Below are 16,320 nucleotides of genomic sequence, written 5' to 3' on the forward strand. Positions count from 1 at the left end.
TTATTATTGAGGGGAATGGCCACAGGGGTACCTGTATAGCTGCTCATTTCCTTTCCCTTTCCTTACAGTCACCCCCTTACTGTACCTGACTCCTGCAACCTAGGGGTGACTGCCTCCCTGTAGCTCCTATCACCTCTTCATTCTCCCGTGTGAGCCGAAGGTCCTCGAGCTGCAAATCATATAAACAACAGAAGCTAGCCAACAGCATTCCCAATTTGCTACACAGTTAAGCAGTAGTTTGCTTTTTTTTATACGTTTTTAACTGTTTCCATGAAACTTAGGCTGATTGGGGCAGCCACTTAATTGGGCCAAAATGAACAGGTTCCGATGTGTCCCAGTCAACTGTATTTTGATAATAAATTTAATTTGAACTTTCGAACATTCGTATAAATCCTCTTTGTCAATAAACATAATATTAAAAACAAGTTACTTACATGTTTTCTTTTCCCAATGCAGAAATTCATCCGGCTTGACATGTCAGAATTCCAGGAAAAGCACGAAGTAAGTTTCAGTTGGCAACACGATTGTGATCCGCCTGTGGATCACAACCTTCAACCAGGAGGCTCAGGTCAAGGGTGAAGAAATTATCCACGTTCTTCATCCAGTCGTGTATTGTATTTTCCTTCCCCTTATCCCACAACCTCCATCACTTCATCTCTTTCCCCTTTCCACGTTCTCCATCTCCCTATCACCTACACATTTCTGGTTCCTCTCCTCAGTTAAAGTTAGTTAAAGTCTGTCCCGAGCCTTATAGGCTCATCAGGCCGGTACTTATGCGGGTTTCCGTGACTCCGGTATACCCCCAACGGATAGGACGCCAGTCTATCGTGAGGTTAACCCCCAGCATTTTGCCGGTACCCATTTTCAGCTGGGTGGACTGGAGCAATGTGTGGTTAAGTGCCTTGCTCAAGGACACAACACACTGCCTTGGCTGAGATTCGAACTCACGACCTTCAGATCGCTAGTCCAACGCCTTAACCACTTGGCCACGCACCACACTCCTCTCCTCAGCTTCCACCCTTTCTTCCATAGTCCACTCCCTTCTCCTATCAGATTCCATCTCCTTCAGCCCTCCCTGTCCCAACCACCCACCTTCCTCCTCACCTTGTCTCACCTAACTCCTGCCAGCTTGTACTCCTCCCCCTCTCACCTTCTTATTCTGGCTTCTCCCCCTTCCTCTCAGTTGTCTAAACATTGACTGTTTATTCCCCTTCTCCTCACCTTCTTCTGGTTCCTCTCCACCTTCCCTTTCTTCTATGGTCTACTCTCCTCTCGTAAGAGATTCCATCTTCTATATACCTTTGTCACCTCCACCAATTACCAACAGTTTCTGATATCAGTCCCTCTTTCACTTCTCCCTCACCTGCCTATCACCCTCCTCACCTGGAAGTTTTCAGAGGAAGGCTTTGTATCTAGTTCAAGTTTATTTTCATTCAACCTTCTACATACAGTTGCAAGAAAAAGTTTGTGGACCCTTTGTGAAACCTGGTTTTCTGCATTAATTACTCACAAAATGTGGTCTGATCTTCATCGTCACAATAATAGACAAACGCAATCTGCCTAAGCTAACACACAAACAGTTGTACTACTTCTCATCAATACTGAGTACACCATTTAAACAGTCACAGTCTAGGTTCAAAAAAGTATGTGAAAATCTAGGGTATTGTCTTCTACAAAAGCTATTTGGAGTCAGGTGTTCCAACAAATGAGATGAGATTGGAGGTGTGGGTTGTGGAGCTGCCCTGCCCTATAAAAAAGACACACAAAGTCAGGTTACTGACAGCGCCTGCTCTTCTTAAGAAAGATCTGTTTATGTACACCATGCCTTGATCAAAACAGCTTTCAGATGACCTTGGAAGAAGGATTGTAGAGATGCGTGAAGCTGGAAAAGGATCCAAAAGCATTTCTAAAGACCCGAGTGTTCATCAGTCCACAGTAAGAGAAATAGTCTCCAAATGGAGGAAACTCAGTACTGTTGCTACTCTCCCTAGGAGTGGGCATCCTGCAAAGATCACACCAAGAGCACAACTGAAGGAGGTGAAACCTCTAGAACTTACTAAAGTTGCTGCTCGTGCATCCACTGTAAGAAAATCACTGAACGAGAAAGGCACATGGAAGGGCACTACAGAGGAAAACCGCTGCTCTCCAAAAAACAGCATTACTGCACCCTTCAAATTTGTAAAGGCCACCTGAATGTCCCACAACACTTCTGGGACAATATTCTGTGGACAGATGAGACAGAAGTTGAATTTTTTTTGGCAGAAACATACATCACTATGTTTTGATGAAAAAGGGCACTGCACACCAACACCAAAACCTCATCCCAACTGTGAAACATGGTGGAAGGAGCGTCATTGTTTGGGGCTGCTTTGCTGCCTCAAGGCTTGGACAGCTTGCAATTGTTGAGTGAACAATGAATTCAAAATTGTATCAAAACATTTTACAGGAGAGTGTCAGAGTAGCAGTCCATCACCTGAAACTTAATAGAACATAGAATAGTACAGCACATTACAGGCCCTTCGGCCCACAATGTTGTGCTGACCCTCAAACCCTGCCTCACATATAACCCCCACCTTAAATTCCTCCATATACCTGTCTGGTAGTCTCTTAAACTTCACTAGTGTGTCTACAACTTCACTAGAAGTTGGATAACGCAACAAGACGATGATCTGAAACACGAGTAATCAGCAACAAAACGCTTTAAAAAGAAAAAAAAATTGTGTTTTGGAATGGCAAAGTCAGAATCCAGACCTTAACCCTATTGAGATGCTGTGGCATGACCGGATGAGAGCTGTTCATGCAAGGTATCCCAGAAATATTGATGAACTGAAACAGTTTTGTATGGAGGAATGGTCTATGATTCCTCTTCACCACTGTGCAGTCTGATCAGCAGCTACAGGAAATGTTTGGTGGAGGTTATTGCTGTTAAAGAAGGTTCTACCAGTTATTAAATGCAAGGGTTCACATTCTATTTACAGCCTGGACTGTGAAAGATTTAAAAATGTGTTCAATAAAGACATGGAAGTACAATTGCTTGTGTTATTAATTTAGGCAGACTGTGTCTGTCTTTTATTCTGACTTTGATGAAGATCAGACCACATTTTATTAATAATTAATGCAGAAACCCAGGAAATTGACAATGGTAAGGGCCCTGCATACATAGCATGCATGATAACCTGTGGAGTTTCTGATGGGACAATAGTTTTATTTGTCACACATACATGAGAACAAACAGTGAAATACATCATTGGCGTCAATGACCAACCCAGTCCAACTATGTGCCGGTGGCAGCCTGCAAGTGTTACCATGCTTCCAGCACCAGCACAGAACATAGAACATAGGACATAAAACATTACAGCACAGTACCTTAGGACCACAAAGTGCTGACCACCTAACCCACACGAAGATCAATCTAACCCGTCCCTCCTACATAACCCTACATTTTTCTTTCATCCATGTGGCTATCGAAGAGTTTCTTAAATGCCCCTAATGTATCTGCCTCTGCCACCATCTCTGGCAGGGTGCCAACGCACTCACCACCTCTGACATCCTCCCCACCCCATACTTTCTGCCAACCACCTTAAAAGTATGCCTCCTCGTGTTAGCCATTCTGCCCTGGGAAAAAGTCCCTGGCTGTCTACTTGATAGCTTGCCCACAACATACTAACCCTTACTGCATGTACGTCTTTGGAACAGGTCTTTTGCCAAAAATACATTTATTATATATTCAAACTACTATAGTGCTCTTGTACAAGCTCATTGCAAGCAAAAACCAGGCAAGTTATGAGTAACACAGACTAAATTAACAAGTTCCCATCCTCATTGAGGATGGCATTTATCCCCCACAGTGCCCAAAACACCTCTGTGTTACCCATGGGTGCTGTGTGTTCTTTTTCCACAGCTACCTCAGCACAGTTACAGCCCCTGAACATCGCCAGGCCATCAGCCTGGGCAGAACCCTCCGTTGCCCATCTCCAGGACCCACAGTTAGCTCTCTTAGCTAGCCTAGTGTTTAGTAGAACAATACAGAGGGAATTTACTCTGTGCCTAACTGGTTTCCCAGTACAGCGAGTGTTTGATGTGACATCATAGAGGGAATTAACTTTGTGTCTTCCGTATACCACGTTATTGTGAAAAACTTTTTAAAAATTAAGTTCATTATGGAAGCCCTTCACCTTGCTGAATATTGATCCGTTCAAAATTCAGACACTTTTCAACCAGCCAGACAGGATGTAGGAGTGGGGTGAATTGTTTTGCAGGTTGCGAAGTTTATCGGCTCCCCTCCCGGTTACGTGGGCCATGAGGAAGGTGGGCAGCTCACCAAGAAGCTGAAGCAGAATCCAAACGCCGTGGTCCTTTTCGATGAGGTGGACAAGGCCCATCCCGATGTCCTCACCGTCATGCTGCAGCTCTTTGACGAGGTAAGAAATTCAGGCACGACAGGTGTATTCCTCTCCATAGGTGCTGCCTGACCTGCCGAGTTCCTCCAGCATTGTGTGCGTTACTCTGGATTTCCAGCTTCTGCAGAATCTCCTGTGTTTACTATCACTCAGGCCCTCGTGCCTGCAGTCCCATTCAATAAGAAGATGGCTGTTCTACCTAAGCACAATTTTCCTGCCCTAAGCCCCTATCCCCCTTCTCAACCATAAAAATAGATTAACTATTTATCTCACTTTCCAAGAAACAGCAGATTTGTGGACACAGCTCAGCACATCATGGAAACCAGCCTCCCCTCCATGGACTCTGTCTACACTTCTCCCTGCCTCAGTAAAGCAGCCGGTGTAATTAACAATCCGTCCCACCCTGGACATTCTTTCTTCTCCCTCATCCCATCGGGTAAAAGAAACAACAGCCTGTACACATGTACCACCAAGCTCAAGGCCAGCCTCTGCTCCACTGTTACCAGACCACTGAACAGTCCCCTGGTATGATAAGACTCTCGACCTCACAATCAGACCCTGCACTTTATTGTCTACATTCACTTTTTCTGTGACTGTGGCATTTTTATTTATTTATCTATTTTTCTATCTAATTATCTATTGATTTATTTACTGCTTGTTTGTTCATATAGTGCAGAGTAGACCCTTCCCGTCCTTTGAACCATACTACCCAGCAACCCACCTATCAACCCAATCGGGATATTTACAATGACCAATTAACCTACTAACTGGTTAACCTTTGGACTGTGGATGCAAACCCACATGCTTACGGGAAGGAGGTACAAATTTGGTCACGTGGTAGTTAGCATAACACGAGTATAGGCCAACGATCAGGGTTCAATCCCTATCTCTGTAAGGAGCTTGTACATTCTCCCTGTGACTATGTGTGTTTCCTCTGGGTGCTCTGATTTCCTCCTACATACCCAAGCCATATGTGTTAGTAAGTGTTAGTAAATTGTGGACATGTTAATCTTTATGATCTTTGCTTCACGTGAGTCAATTGCATCCTAATATCTTTCCCCGTGGATTTGTAGTATTCATTCAGAGAAATGGCATTCACCTCTGTTCTACCCCCACCAACCACCCCCCCACCCCGATCTTTGCAGGGCAGGCTGACAGACGGCAAGGGAAAGACCATCGAGTGCAAGGACGCAATCTTCATCATGACCTCCAACGTAGCCAGCGATGAAATTGCCCAGCACGCCTTGCAGCTGAGGCAGGAAGCCCAAGAGTTGAGCAAGAAACGACTGGCCGAGAATCTAGGTAACATCGTGGAAAGTGAGCTGGCATAGCTGCAAATCTTTCCTTTGAAAAGATAAAGATTAGTTTTATTTGTCACATGTACAGTACATCAAAGCATGCGGTGAAGTGGTTTTGTGAGGGGTAGATCATGCCTCACAAGCCTGATTGAATTCTTTGAGGATGTAACAAAGCACACTGATGAAGGTAGAGTAGTGGATGTAGTAGATATGAATTTTAGTGTTGGGTTTGATAAGATTCCCCAAATTCATTAAGGAAACAGGAGGCTTGGGATCCAGGGGAACTTGATAGTGTGGATCCAGGTTGATTTATCACGTGTGCATCAAAACATGCAGTGAAATGTGTCATTTGCGTTAACACCAATGGATGTGCTGGGGGCAGCTCGCGGGTGTCACCACCGCTGTTCCCTCTAAGCTGCACAGGTGGGGAAGTAACTGTTTTTGAGTCTGGTGGTCCTGGTGTAACTTGCTCCCTGATGTGAGTGGGACAGACAAGGTGGGTTCTATGAAATGCATCAAGGAGCAACACAGTCTGAGTGTGTGTTTGGGGCAGACCACAAGTGTTGCTGTGCTTCTGCCACTTTGTCCATACTTGTTCACTGACCCAGTCTGTCTCCCTTTGGGTCCTCATGACCTCCTAGCCCACCAACACACACAAAATGCTGCAGAAACTCAGCAGGCCAGGCAGCATCTATGGAAAAGATTGCTGCATTCCTCCAGTATTTTGTGTGTGTTGCTTGGACTTCCAGCATCTGTAGATTTTCTTTTGTTTGTATTCCTAGCCCACCTGTCATTATCAAAGTTGCCCACAATGCACTTGGTTCCATCACTCAATGGGTATTGTAAGTATTCTGTGTGACTCACTCTGGTACCGAGTGGTGGCTTCAGCAACAGAGATATTGTTCGGTCAGGCCGTTGTTGGATGCTGCCTTCAGTTGTGGAGACATTGTTTCTATCGAGTTAGTGGAAAAATCAAGGGCTTGTTGATGAGGGTGGAGTCACAGCTTTTGTCTTAGCTGTGCACATCATTAGAGCCAGAGAGCTATGGAGCATGGAAAACAGGCCTTTCCGCCCAACTTGTCCATGCTGACCAGGTTGCCCAACCACTTGTCGGCAATTCATATTCTTCTGAAGCCCTCCCCACCATTGAGCACATTTACAAGGAGTATCCAGGACCACCACCATCCAGGCCAAGCTCTCTTCTCGCTACTACCATCGGGAAGGAGGTACAGGAGTGTTAGGTCTCACACCTACCAGACTCATACAGCCATCAGACTCCTGATAACTTTTCGTGCTTTAAATCTGAACTGATTCTGCAACCTATAGACTCACTTTCAAGGACCCAACAACTCATATTCTGTGCTTTTTTTTTGCACAATTTATCTTCTTTTGCATAGTGGTCATTTGTCAGTCTTTATTTATGTATAGTTTTTTCATAAATTCTGATATATTTCTTTATTTTCCTGTAAATTCCTGCAAGAAAATAAATCCCAAATAGATGTATGGTGTCATGTGAGGCCTCTGTTGGTCAGGGTCGACCATGGATATTGTGTCCTAGCTGTCTAGATATGCATGCCAGGGCAGTATGATATGGAGAGCAAGTTGTTGCCTATGTGGCAAGCTCTGCCTTTCCACGCATCTGATTGGCCCAAAGGAATGGCAGAGACCGATACTGATTGGCACCAGCAGCATCACAGTAGTTGCCAGTCAACGTTGAACTTAACGTAGGAATGCCTTAGGGACTTCAGCTCTAGATATTTCCCTTGGGGATTTACTCCTGAAGCCTTCCCCACTAGTGGGTACAGCTGCAAGGCAGCGGAGGTTTGAGATCAGAGTTTTCCTTCTCCTATATGAGCTGCCAACCATGGCTGACGAACCCCGTCTGTCTGGTTTTAAGGTGCCATAAACCTGCCTTTGCCCCTTCTCCTGTCAGTAGAAACAGATCCACTGGGCTTAGTAGCTAAGCCACACGTGAAGTACAGAATATGTAATTTGATAATAAATTTACTTTGACTTTTTATATCCATGCATCTGTCCAGATATCATAATTGTAGCCATCTGTACCATTTCCTCTGGCAGCCTGTTCCATATGCGGACCACCATCCATGTGAAATAGTTGCCCCTCAGGTCCCCTTTCAATCTCTCCCCTCCCACATTAAATTAATGCCCTCTAGTTTTAGACTCCTGTACTCTAGGAGAAAGATTGTGATCACCCTCCCCCCCCCACTTATCTTTGCCCCCTCTTTACTTTGAAAACCCCTACAAGGTCACCCTTGGTCTCCTTCACTCCAGGGATAAACAGTAGTAACCTATCCAGCCTCTCTTCATGACTCAAGCCCACTAGACCTGGTAACAATTTGTACATCTTCTTTGTACCCTTTCTAGTGTTATGACATCCTCTAGGCTTCATGTGAAGTGACCAGTACCTGGGCAGTACGGTAACATATTGGTTAGCATCATCCTCTACTTGTGGCAGTGATCACGATTGGGGTTCAATTCCTTCTGCCGTCTGTAAAGAGTTTGTATGTTCTCCCCGTGATGCTGAGGGTTTCCTCCTAGGGCTCTGGTTTCCTCCCACATTCCAAAGATGTATGGTTAGAGTTACTAAGTTGTGGGCATGCTATGTTGGCATTGGAAACATGGTGACACTTGTGGGCTGCCCCCATCACATCCTCGGAGTGTGTTTGTCATTGACACAATGATGCATTTCACTGTATGTTATGACGTTGATGCACCATCAATAACTCTCGGAGACGTGAGGCGAGATATAGGCTTTTATTGGCTGGAAGAAAGAACAAGCAGCAAATGACCACCACACTACATCCTGGAGACTGAGGCTGGGGCTGTGTCTCCAATCACCTTTATACCGGGGTCTGTGGGAGGAGCCACAGGAGCAGTCAGCGGGGGGGCGTGTCCAGACAGGTATATGTAGTTCACCACAGACGTACAGCACCTTGAAAAAATTATTCAGCCCCTAATCCTTTGTTCACATAAATGAGTATTACAACCAGGGATTTTGATCCACTTAACTGAGGGTTTTTATTTGTGAATCACATGCTCCTTTTCTTTCACAGTAGAGCCTTAAAAAAGGAAAATAGCAAATAATGAAAAACTAAAAAATCAAAAACTGATATTTCAGCAGTTCGAAAGTATTCACCCCTCTTTGCTTTGTATTAAACCACCTTTCGCAGCTATTACAGCCAACAATCTTTTTGGATAAGTCTCTACTAGCTTTGCAAAATGTGTTGGAGCAGTATTTGACCATTCCTCCTTGCAAAATTGCTCAAGCTGTGCCAGGATAGTTGGGGAGCAGTGGTGGACAGCGATCTCGAGGTGTTGCAGAAATATTCAATTGGGTTAAGGTCAGGACTCTGATTGGGCCACTCAAGAACATCAATTTTCTTAATTTGAAGCCACTCCATGTTGCTCTGGCAGTGTATGTTTTGGGTCATTGTCCTGCTGAAAGACAAACTTCTTCATCAGTTTGAGCTTTCTGGGAGAGGCTAGCAGGTTTTTATCCAGGATCTCTCTGTATCTAGCAGCATTCACCTTCTCATCAATCATGGCCAGATAACCAGTCCCTGCTGCTGAACAGCATTCCCATAGCATGATGCTACCTTCACCATACTTTACAGTAGGGATGGTGTTACCTGGCTGATGTGTAGTATTAGATTTATGCCAAACGTATCACTTAGTGTTGAGGCCAAAGTGTTCCACTTTGATCTCATCCGACCACAATACATTTTTCCATATCTTTACAGTATTGTCTAAGTGATGCTTTGCTAAGTCTGTGCAGACAGAAAATGCTATCTTTTTTTTGGGGGCCAGGGCTTCCTCCTTGCCACTCTTCTATAAATACCCTTTTTGTTCAAAGCCTTTGTGATTGTGGAACCATGAACCTAATTCTGCAGCTCACTCAGAGTGACTGTTGGTGTCACAGTATCCTCTCTTACAAGTGTCATTCTTCTCTGGCGATTAACTTTAAAAGGGTGGCTATGGTTTCATATTTTTTCTCCTTTTCATGATGGACTGCACTAAGCATTGAGGCAGGAAAGTTGTTTACACTAGTAAATGAGAGTAGAACTAGGGGACATAGCGTCAAGAGTCAAGGGAGTAGATTTAGGAGGAACTGCTTTTCCCAGAGAGTGATGAATTTGTGGAATTCTGTGCCCAATGAAGCAGTGGAGGCTACCTCAGTAAATATACTTAAGATAAGGTTCAATACATTTTTGCATAGTAGGGGAATTAAGGGTTATGGGGAAGAGGCAGGTAGGTGGAGATGAGTCCATGGTCAGATAAGGCACGATCTTATTGAATGGTGAAGCAATGAGTCGGATGGCCTACTCCTGCTCCTATTTCTTAAGTTCTTGTGAGGTATGTTCAGTGCCTTTGAGATGGTCTGTACCCTTCCCCAGATCTGTGCTTCTCTATTGTCATCTCCCTGACTTGTCTTGTAAGCTCTTTCTTCTTCCTTTTGGTTTGGTCTGTTGAAAATCTACCATACTGTTGGACCTTACAGAGAGGGGGGTGTACTTATTCTTATAAATTCATTGAAACAAGTCTGCATCAACTATTTGGTGAGTTGTTAAGGTAATAGTATATTACAAGTGAGGAAAGTTAGCATAGTAATTACAAAGGGAATGAATAATTTTTCAGCCTCACAATTTTGGTTTTTAATTTTTAGTAAATTGTTGACAGGTTTTGGAATTTTTCTTTTGATTTGACATGATGCACAGTATTTTGTAGATTAGCTCAAATTAGCTACTTTAATATACATTTAGAAAATGAGAGAGTAAACTGTGAAAATAACTGTGGGAGCTAAATACTTTTTCAAGGCACTTGAAAAATACAACTGTATTTGTATATTGAAAAAATACTGTGACAAATACAACTGTACATAATATTGCAAATGTGGCTTTGTCAGTGTTGTGTACTGCTGTGATGTTATGTCCCAACTTAATATCCTGATTGATGAAAGACTTGGGAGCAGAATTAGAGCACTCAACAAGCGTACCGAGTGCCTCCTTTCCCACACTACCTACCTGAGTCTCTCTGCACGTAGCTTAGGTCTCTCTGTTCTTTGACACTCTCCAGGGCCTGTCTACTTGTTGGGTCATTTGAAATACATTGTGTGTTCCTTGTCCATACAGTCATAGAGCACTACTGCACAGAAACAGGCCCTTCAGACCATCTAATCCATGCCAAACTATGATTCTGTTTCATCCCATCGACCCGCACCTGGGCCGTAGCCCTCCATACCCCTCACGTCTATGTACTTATTCAGACTTCTCTTAAATGTTACAGTTGAGTACACATCCACCACTTTTGCTGGCACCTCGTTCCATGCTCTCACCACCCTATCAATTAAGATGTTCCCCTTAAAAAGGTCTGCTTTTTCTCTTAACCCATGACTTATAGTTTTAGTCTCTCTCAACTTCAGTGGAAAAAGCCTGCTTACATTTACCCTATATATACCCTCATAATTTTGTATACCTCTATCAAATCTTCTCTCATTCTCCTACACTCCAGGGAATAAATTCCTAACCTCTTCAACCTTTCATATTAACTCATGTCCAGCAACAACCTTGTAAATTTTTTCTGTACTCTTTCAATTTTATTGACATCTTTCCTGTAGGGAGGTGACCAGAACTACACATAATACTCCAAATTAGGCCTCACCAACATCTTATACATCTTCAACGTAACATCCCAACTCCCGTACTCAGTATTTTGATTTATAAAGGCCAACATGCCAAAAGCTCTCTTTACAACTCTATCTATCTGTGATGCCACCTTCAATGAATTATGGATCTATATTCCCATATCCCTCTGCCTTCCACACTCCTTAATGCCCTGCTTTTCTCTGTGTAAGTCCTACCCTGGTTTGTCCTACAGAAGTGCAACACCTCACACTTGCCTCCATTAAATTTCATCTGTCATTTTTCAGCCTATTCAGCTGAAAAATTATTCTTGTCACATCAGAGCAGCTTGAAGTTACCCACTGTTGAACTACCCACTGTCCCCACTAAACAGCCGCGCAGTAACGGAAATGCCCCCGCTCACATAGCCTTTGTTGTCTCACAGCTGGAATTGGACACAGGTAGAAAGGTTTACAAAACGTGAAAGATTTTCTTTGTTGTCCTGTATTTCATTATACCTTTCAATTGATAAATAAAATCAGAAGTGTGTGATTTTTCAGTCTTCATTCTAAATATTTATGGTACATTTATTACAAAAATAAACATTTAAAGTGCTGTGCAATTTTCAGGCCCTGTAAAAATTTCCTGCTGAGAGGAATGATTGGTCTATACAACTGAAAAATATATTAGAGGGAACATTGACTGTCACATTTTTCTCCCTGGTTACTGCAGGTGACGAGCTTCTGACAGAGAAAGTGACCATCTCCAATCGGTTCAAGGAGCATGTGATCAGACCCATCCTGAAGGTAATGGAATTGTTCACTTCATCACGTGTCTCACGGACCTTCAAAGACATCAATGAGCAAAGAGGGGTACATAGAGATGACAGCCAGACACTTTTTCCCAGGGCAGAAATGCCTATTATGTGAGGGGGCATAGCTATGACTACCTTAAAGAACCAAAATTAACATAAATTATACATATCTTACACACATGCAAAACTGAACACAATAAACATAACAATGCGAGTACAAGTTGAGAAACAGATGAAGAAATTCTGAGTTAGTGTTCAGGTTTTTCAAGTCACTTTGAAAAGCTGATGACAGTGGCAGCATAAGACCTGGGAGCACAATTAGGCCATTTGGCCCATCGAATTTGCTCTACCATTCCATCATGGCTGATCCATGTCCATCTCAAACCCAATGGGCCTTCTCCCCATAACCCTTCACAACCTGACTAATCAAGAACCTATCAACCTCTGCCGTAAATGCACCCAGGGAGCTGGCATCCACATTCCACAGATTCACCACCCTCTGGCTCAAGAAATTCCTGCTCCTCATCTCTTTTCTACGTGGCCAGCCCTCTGTTCTGAGGCTGGGTCCTCTGGACCTAGACTCCCCCACCAAAGGAAACATCCTCTTCACATTCACTCTATCTAGGAATGCTTTCAACATTCAGAACCTTAAGGTGTTTGAATGAAAGTATGGTGGGAGTGGATGTCAAAGACAAGTTTAGAGTCATAGAAAAGTACTGCACAGAAACAGGCCCTTCAACCCATCTAGTCCATACCAAAAACCATTTAACCTGCCTGCTCCCATAGCCCTCCATACCCCAACTATCCATGTACCTATCCAAACTTCTCTTAAACATTGAAATCAAGCTCACATGCACCACTTGCGCTGGTAGCTCGTTCCACACTCTCACGACCCTCTTCTTCACACAGTTTTGCCTCATATTCTCCTTAACCTTTTCACCTTTCACCCTTAACCCATGGCCTCTGGCTGTAGTCCCACCCAACCTCAGTGGAAAAAGTCTGCTTCCCTAACTATACCTCTCATAATTTTGTATACCTGTCTATCAAATCTCCTCTGAATCTTCTAAGGAATATAGTCCTAACCTGTTCAATCTTTCCTTATACCTCAGGTCCTCCAGACCCAGCAACATCCTTATAAATTTTCTCTGTACTCTTCCAACTCTTCCAGATCATTGATATAGATGATGAGCAACAAAGGACCCAGCACCGATCCTGTGGGACACCACTAGTCACAGGGAGTCCAGTGGAGTCTAGTCAGAGAGGCAACCATCTACTCCCACTTTACGGCTTCTCCCACAAAACCAATGTCTAACCCAATTTACTACCTCATCCTGAATGCCAAGCAACAGAACCTTCTTGACCAGTTTCCCATGTGGGACCTTGTCAAATCCTTGCTAAAGTCCATGTAGACAACATCCACTACCTTGCCCTCATCCACTTTACTCGTAACTTCCTTGAAATGCTCCATAAGATTGTTAGACATGACCTACCACGCACAAAACCATGCTGACTATCCTTAATCAGTCCATGTTTATCCAAATGTTTACATATCTGGTCCCTAAGAATACATTCCAACAACTTTCCCACAACTGATGTCAGACTCACCAGCCTATAAATTGCTGGTTTATGTTTAGAGCCTTTTTTAAACAGTGGAACATCATTGGCAATCCTCCAATCATCTGGTACCTTCCTGTCACTAAGGATGATTTAAGTATCTCTGCTAGGACCCCAGCAATTTCTGCATTGCCTCTGATAGGGTCCGAGGGAACATCTTGTCAAGCCCCAGGGGTTTTATCACTCTTATTTGTCTCAAGACAGCAAACACCTCCTCCTTTGTGATCTGTACACAGTCGATGAAGTTGATGCCGTTTTACCTCACTTCTATAGACTCTGTGTCTATCTCCTGAGTAAACAGAAATGCAAAAAATGTATTTAAGTTCACCCCCATCTGTTATGCTTCCACACATCGAATACCATTCTGGCCTTTCACTCTTAACATACTTTGTTTCTTACACAAAGAGTGATGAGTAGATGGAATGGAACTGCCAGGGATGGTGGTAGAGACAGATACAGTAGGAGCATTTTAGTGACTCTTAGGTAGGCAAATGGATGATAGGGAAATGGAGGGTGATGTGGGAGGGAAGGGCTAGATTGATCTTAGAGTAGGTTAAAGGGTTGGCACATCATCGTGGGCCAAAGAGCCTGCACTGTTCTCTGTCCATAAAAGCTAACTCCATTCTAAAGTTATCTCTCTGGTTAAACTGCCTTTCTTATGTTTGTCCTCTTTCAGCAACCTCATCCTTCTCAAACCTAAATCCTTCCAACACCCTGACTCTCCACTGAGTGCCCTTTCTCCAAGTTTAAGTTTATTGTCATGGGCATACATATGCAGGGTATGAATGCCATGAAATGTAGCTTTTTGCAGCAGCAATGCAGTACTAGTATGACAAATCTAATACAAATTTTAATTAAATTAACATTGAGGCTCTCAATGAGCCTGTGCATTTGTAGTATAACCTCCCTGCTCTTATTCAACCCCTCTAGCAACGAAGTCCAACATTCCATTTGCCTTCTTGATAACCTGTTGTACCTGCAAACCCACCTTTTGTGATTCATACACAAGCACTCCCAAGTCCCTCTGCACAACAGCATACTGAAATCTTTTAATATTCAAATAATAATTTGATTTTCTATTTTTTCCTTCCAAAGTGGATTACATCACATTTACTTACATTGTACTCCTGCCAGACCCTTGCCCACTCACATAACCTATCTATATCCCCCTACAGACTCTGCATCATATGCACAATTTACTTCTTCATCCACTAGACCTTTGCCCACTCATTGAACCTACCCCCCTATTGATGCTCAGCATCCTCTGCACAATATGCTTTTCTACTCAATTTAGTATCATCTGCAAACTTAGATATGCTACATCTGGTCCCCTCTTCCAAATCGTGCACCCAGAGCACTCACTTGCTTGAGGGGAGTTCTGGATTTCCACAACACTCAATGTGATTGGAGATTGTTACAGAGTGGATGAGCTAAGGTGTGGAGCAAACACTTTGCTATTCCATGTTGAGAGAACTGTGACATTGTGTGGTGATGACTGTCCTTCAGTTTGAGTTCAGACAACATTGTTAAAGTTTGAAAACCTCCTCAGGAGGCCCTCATTGGTTGGGGCTGACCATGGATGTCTGCATTCGATACACAAGCCTGGGCAGTCCGATTCGAAGAGCAAGCTGTTGCCCATGCAGCAGGCTCCCCTCTCCACACAGATGATGAAACCAAAATAACAGGCAGAAACCGATACTGTTTGGCACGAGCGGCATTGCGGGAGCTGCAGTGTGGGACTGCCTTAGGGATTGCAGCTCCAGATTTTTCCTCGGGATTTACTCCTGAGGCCCGTGAGTGGATGTAGCCACAAGACAGCAGAAGTTGGTTATCAGAGGCTATTTGAGATGCACGGCATTGAGACCATTTAATAGATAGTTGGGAGCTCATCCCCATTACCACCCCCGCTACAACATCCTTCTGCACCTAAAATACCCTAATTCTGGTGAGGAACTTCTGTTTCCATACAAAACCCTAGGGTGGATTCTCCTCCGATTGCCTCTCACTGTTCTTCTCGGGTAATCCCGGTAAACATACCTGCGGGCAAGTCACACAACTCTAATTGCTTTTCTCTCTAAGATTTTAATTACTGTTAATACACTGATTAAAGAAATGGTGGTGGCATCCGTCGGTCTCAAGAGACCATGGATCTGCACCTGGAATTTCCAGGGTGCAGGCCTGGGCAGGGTTGTATGGGAGACCGGCAGCTGCCCAAGCTGCAGGCCTTCCCCTCTCCACGCCACCGATGTTGTCCAAGGGAAGGGCACTAGGACCCAAGCAGCTCCGGTGTCGTCGCAGAGCAATGTGTTGTTAAGTGCCTTGCTCAAGGACACAAACACGCTGCCTCAGCTGAGGCTCGAACCAGCGACCTTCAGGTTACTAGTCTGATGCCTTGCCCACTAGGCCACGCACCAACACAAAGAAATAGAACATATGAAACACAGACCAGTACAGCACAGGAACAGGCCCTTCAGCCCATAATGTACTGAACCAATTAAATTAGTAAATAATGGCCAATTAAATTAATCCTTTCTGCCCACACAATGTCCATATCC

General features: G+C 43.9%; 1 protein-coding gene across 1 annotated transcript in view; it reads left to right on the plus strand.

Annotated features, from left to right (window-relative positions):
* clpb (ClpB family mitochondrial disaggregase) overlaps positions 1 to 16,320 on the plus strand; it is a 173,709-nt gene that overhangs the window by 147,588 nt on the left and 9,801 nt on the right. Inside the window, exons 10-13 of the mRNA XM_073044342.1 lie at positions 457 to 501; positions 4,260 to 4,421; positions 5,546 to 5,702; positions 12,070 to 12,143. Of these exons, the coding sequence (XP_072900443.1) occupies positions 457 to 501; positions 4,260 to 4,421; positions 5,546 to 5,702; positions 12,070 to 12,143 (438 nt within the window). The remainder of the gene's footprint in view (positions 1 to 456; positions 502 to 4,259; positions 4,422 to 5,545; positions 5,703 to 12,069; positions 12,144 to 16,320) is intronic.

The sequence above is a fragment of the Hemitrygon akajei genome, chromosome 4 (genome assembly GCF_048418815.1).
Source record: "Hemitrygon akajei chromosome 4, sHemAka1.3, whole genome shotgun sequence".
NCBI lineage: Eukaryota > Metazoa > Chordata > Chondrichthyes > Myliobatiformes > Dasyatidae > Hemitrygon > Hemitrygon akajei.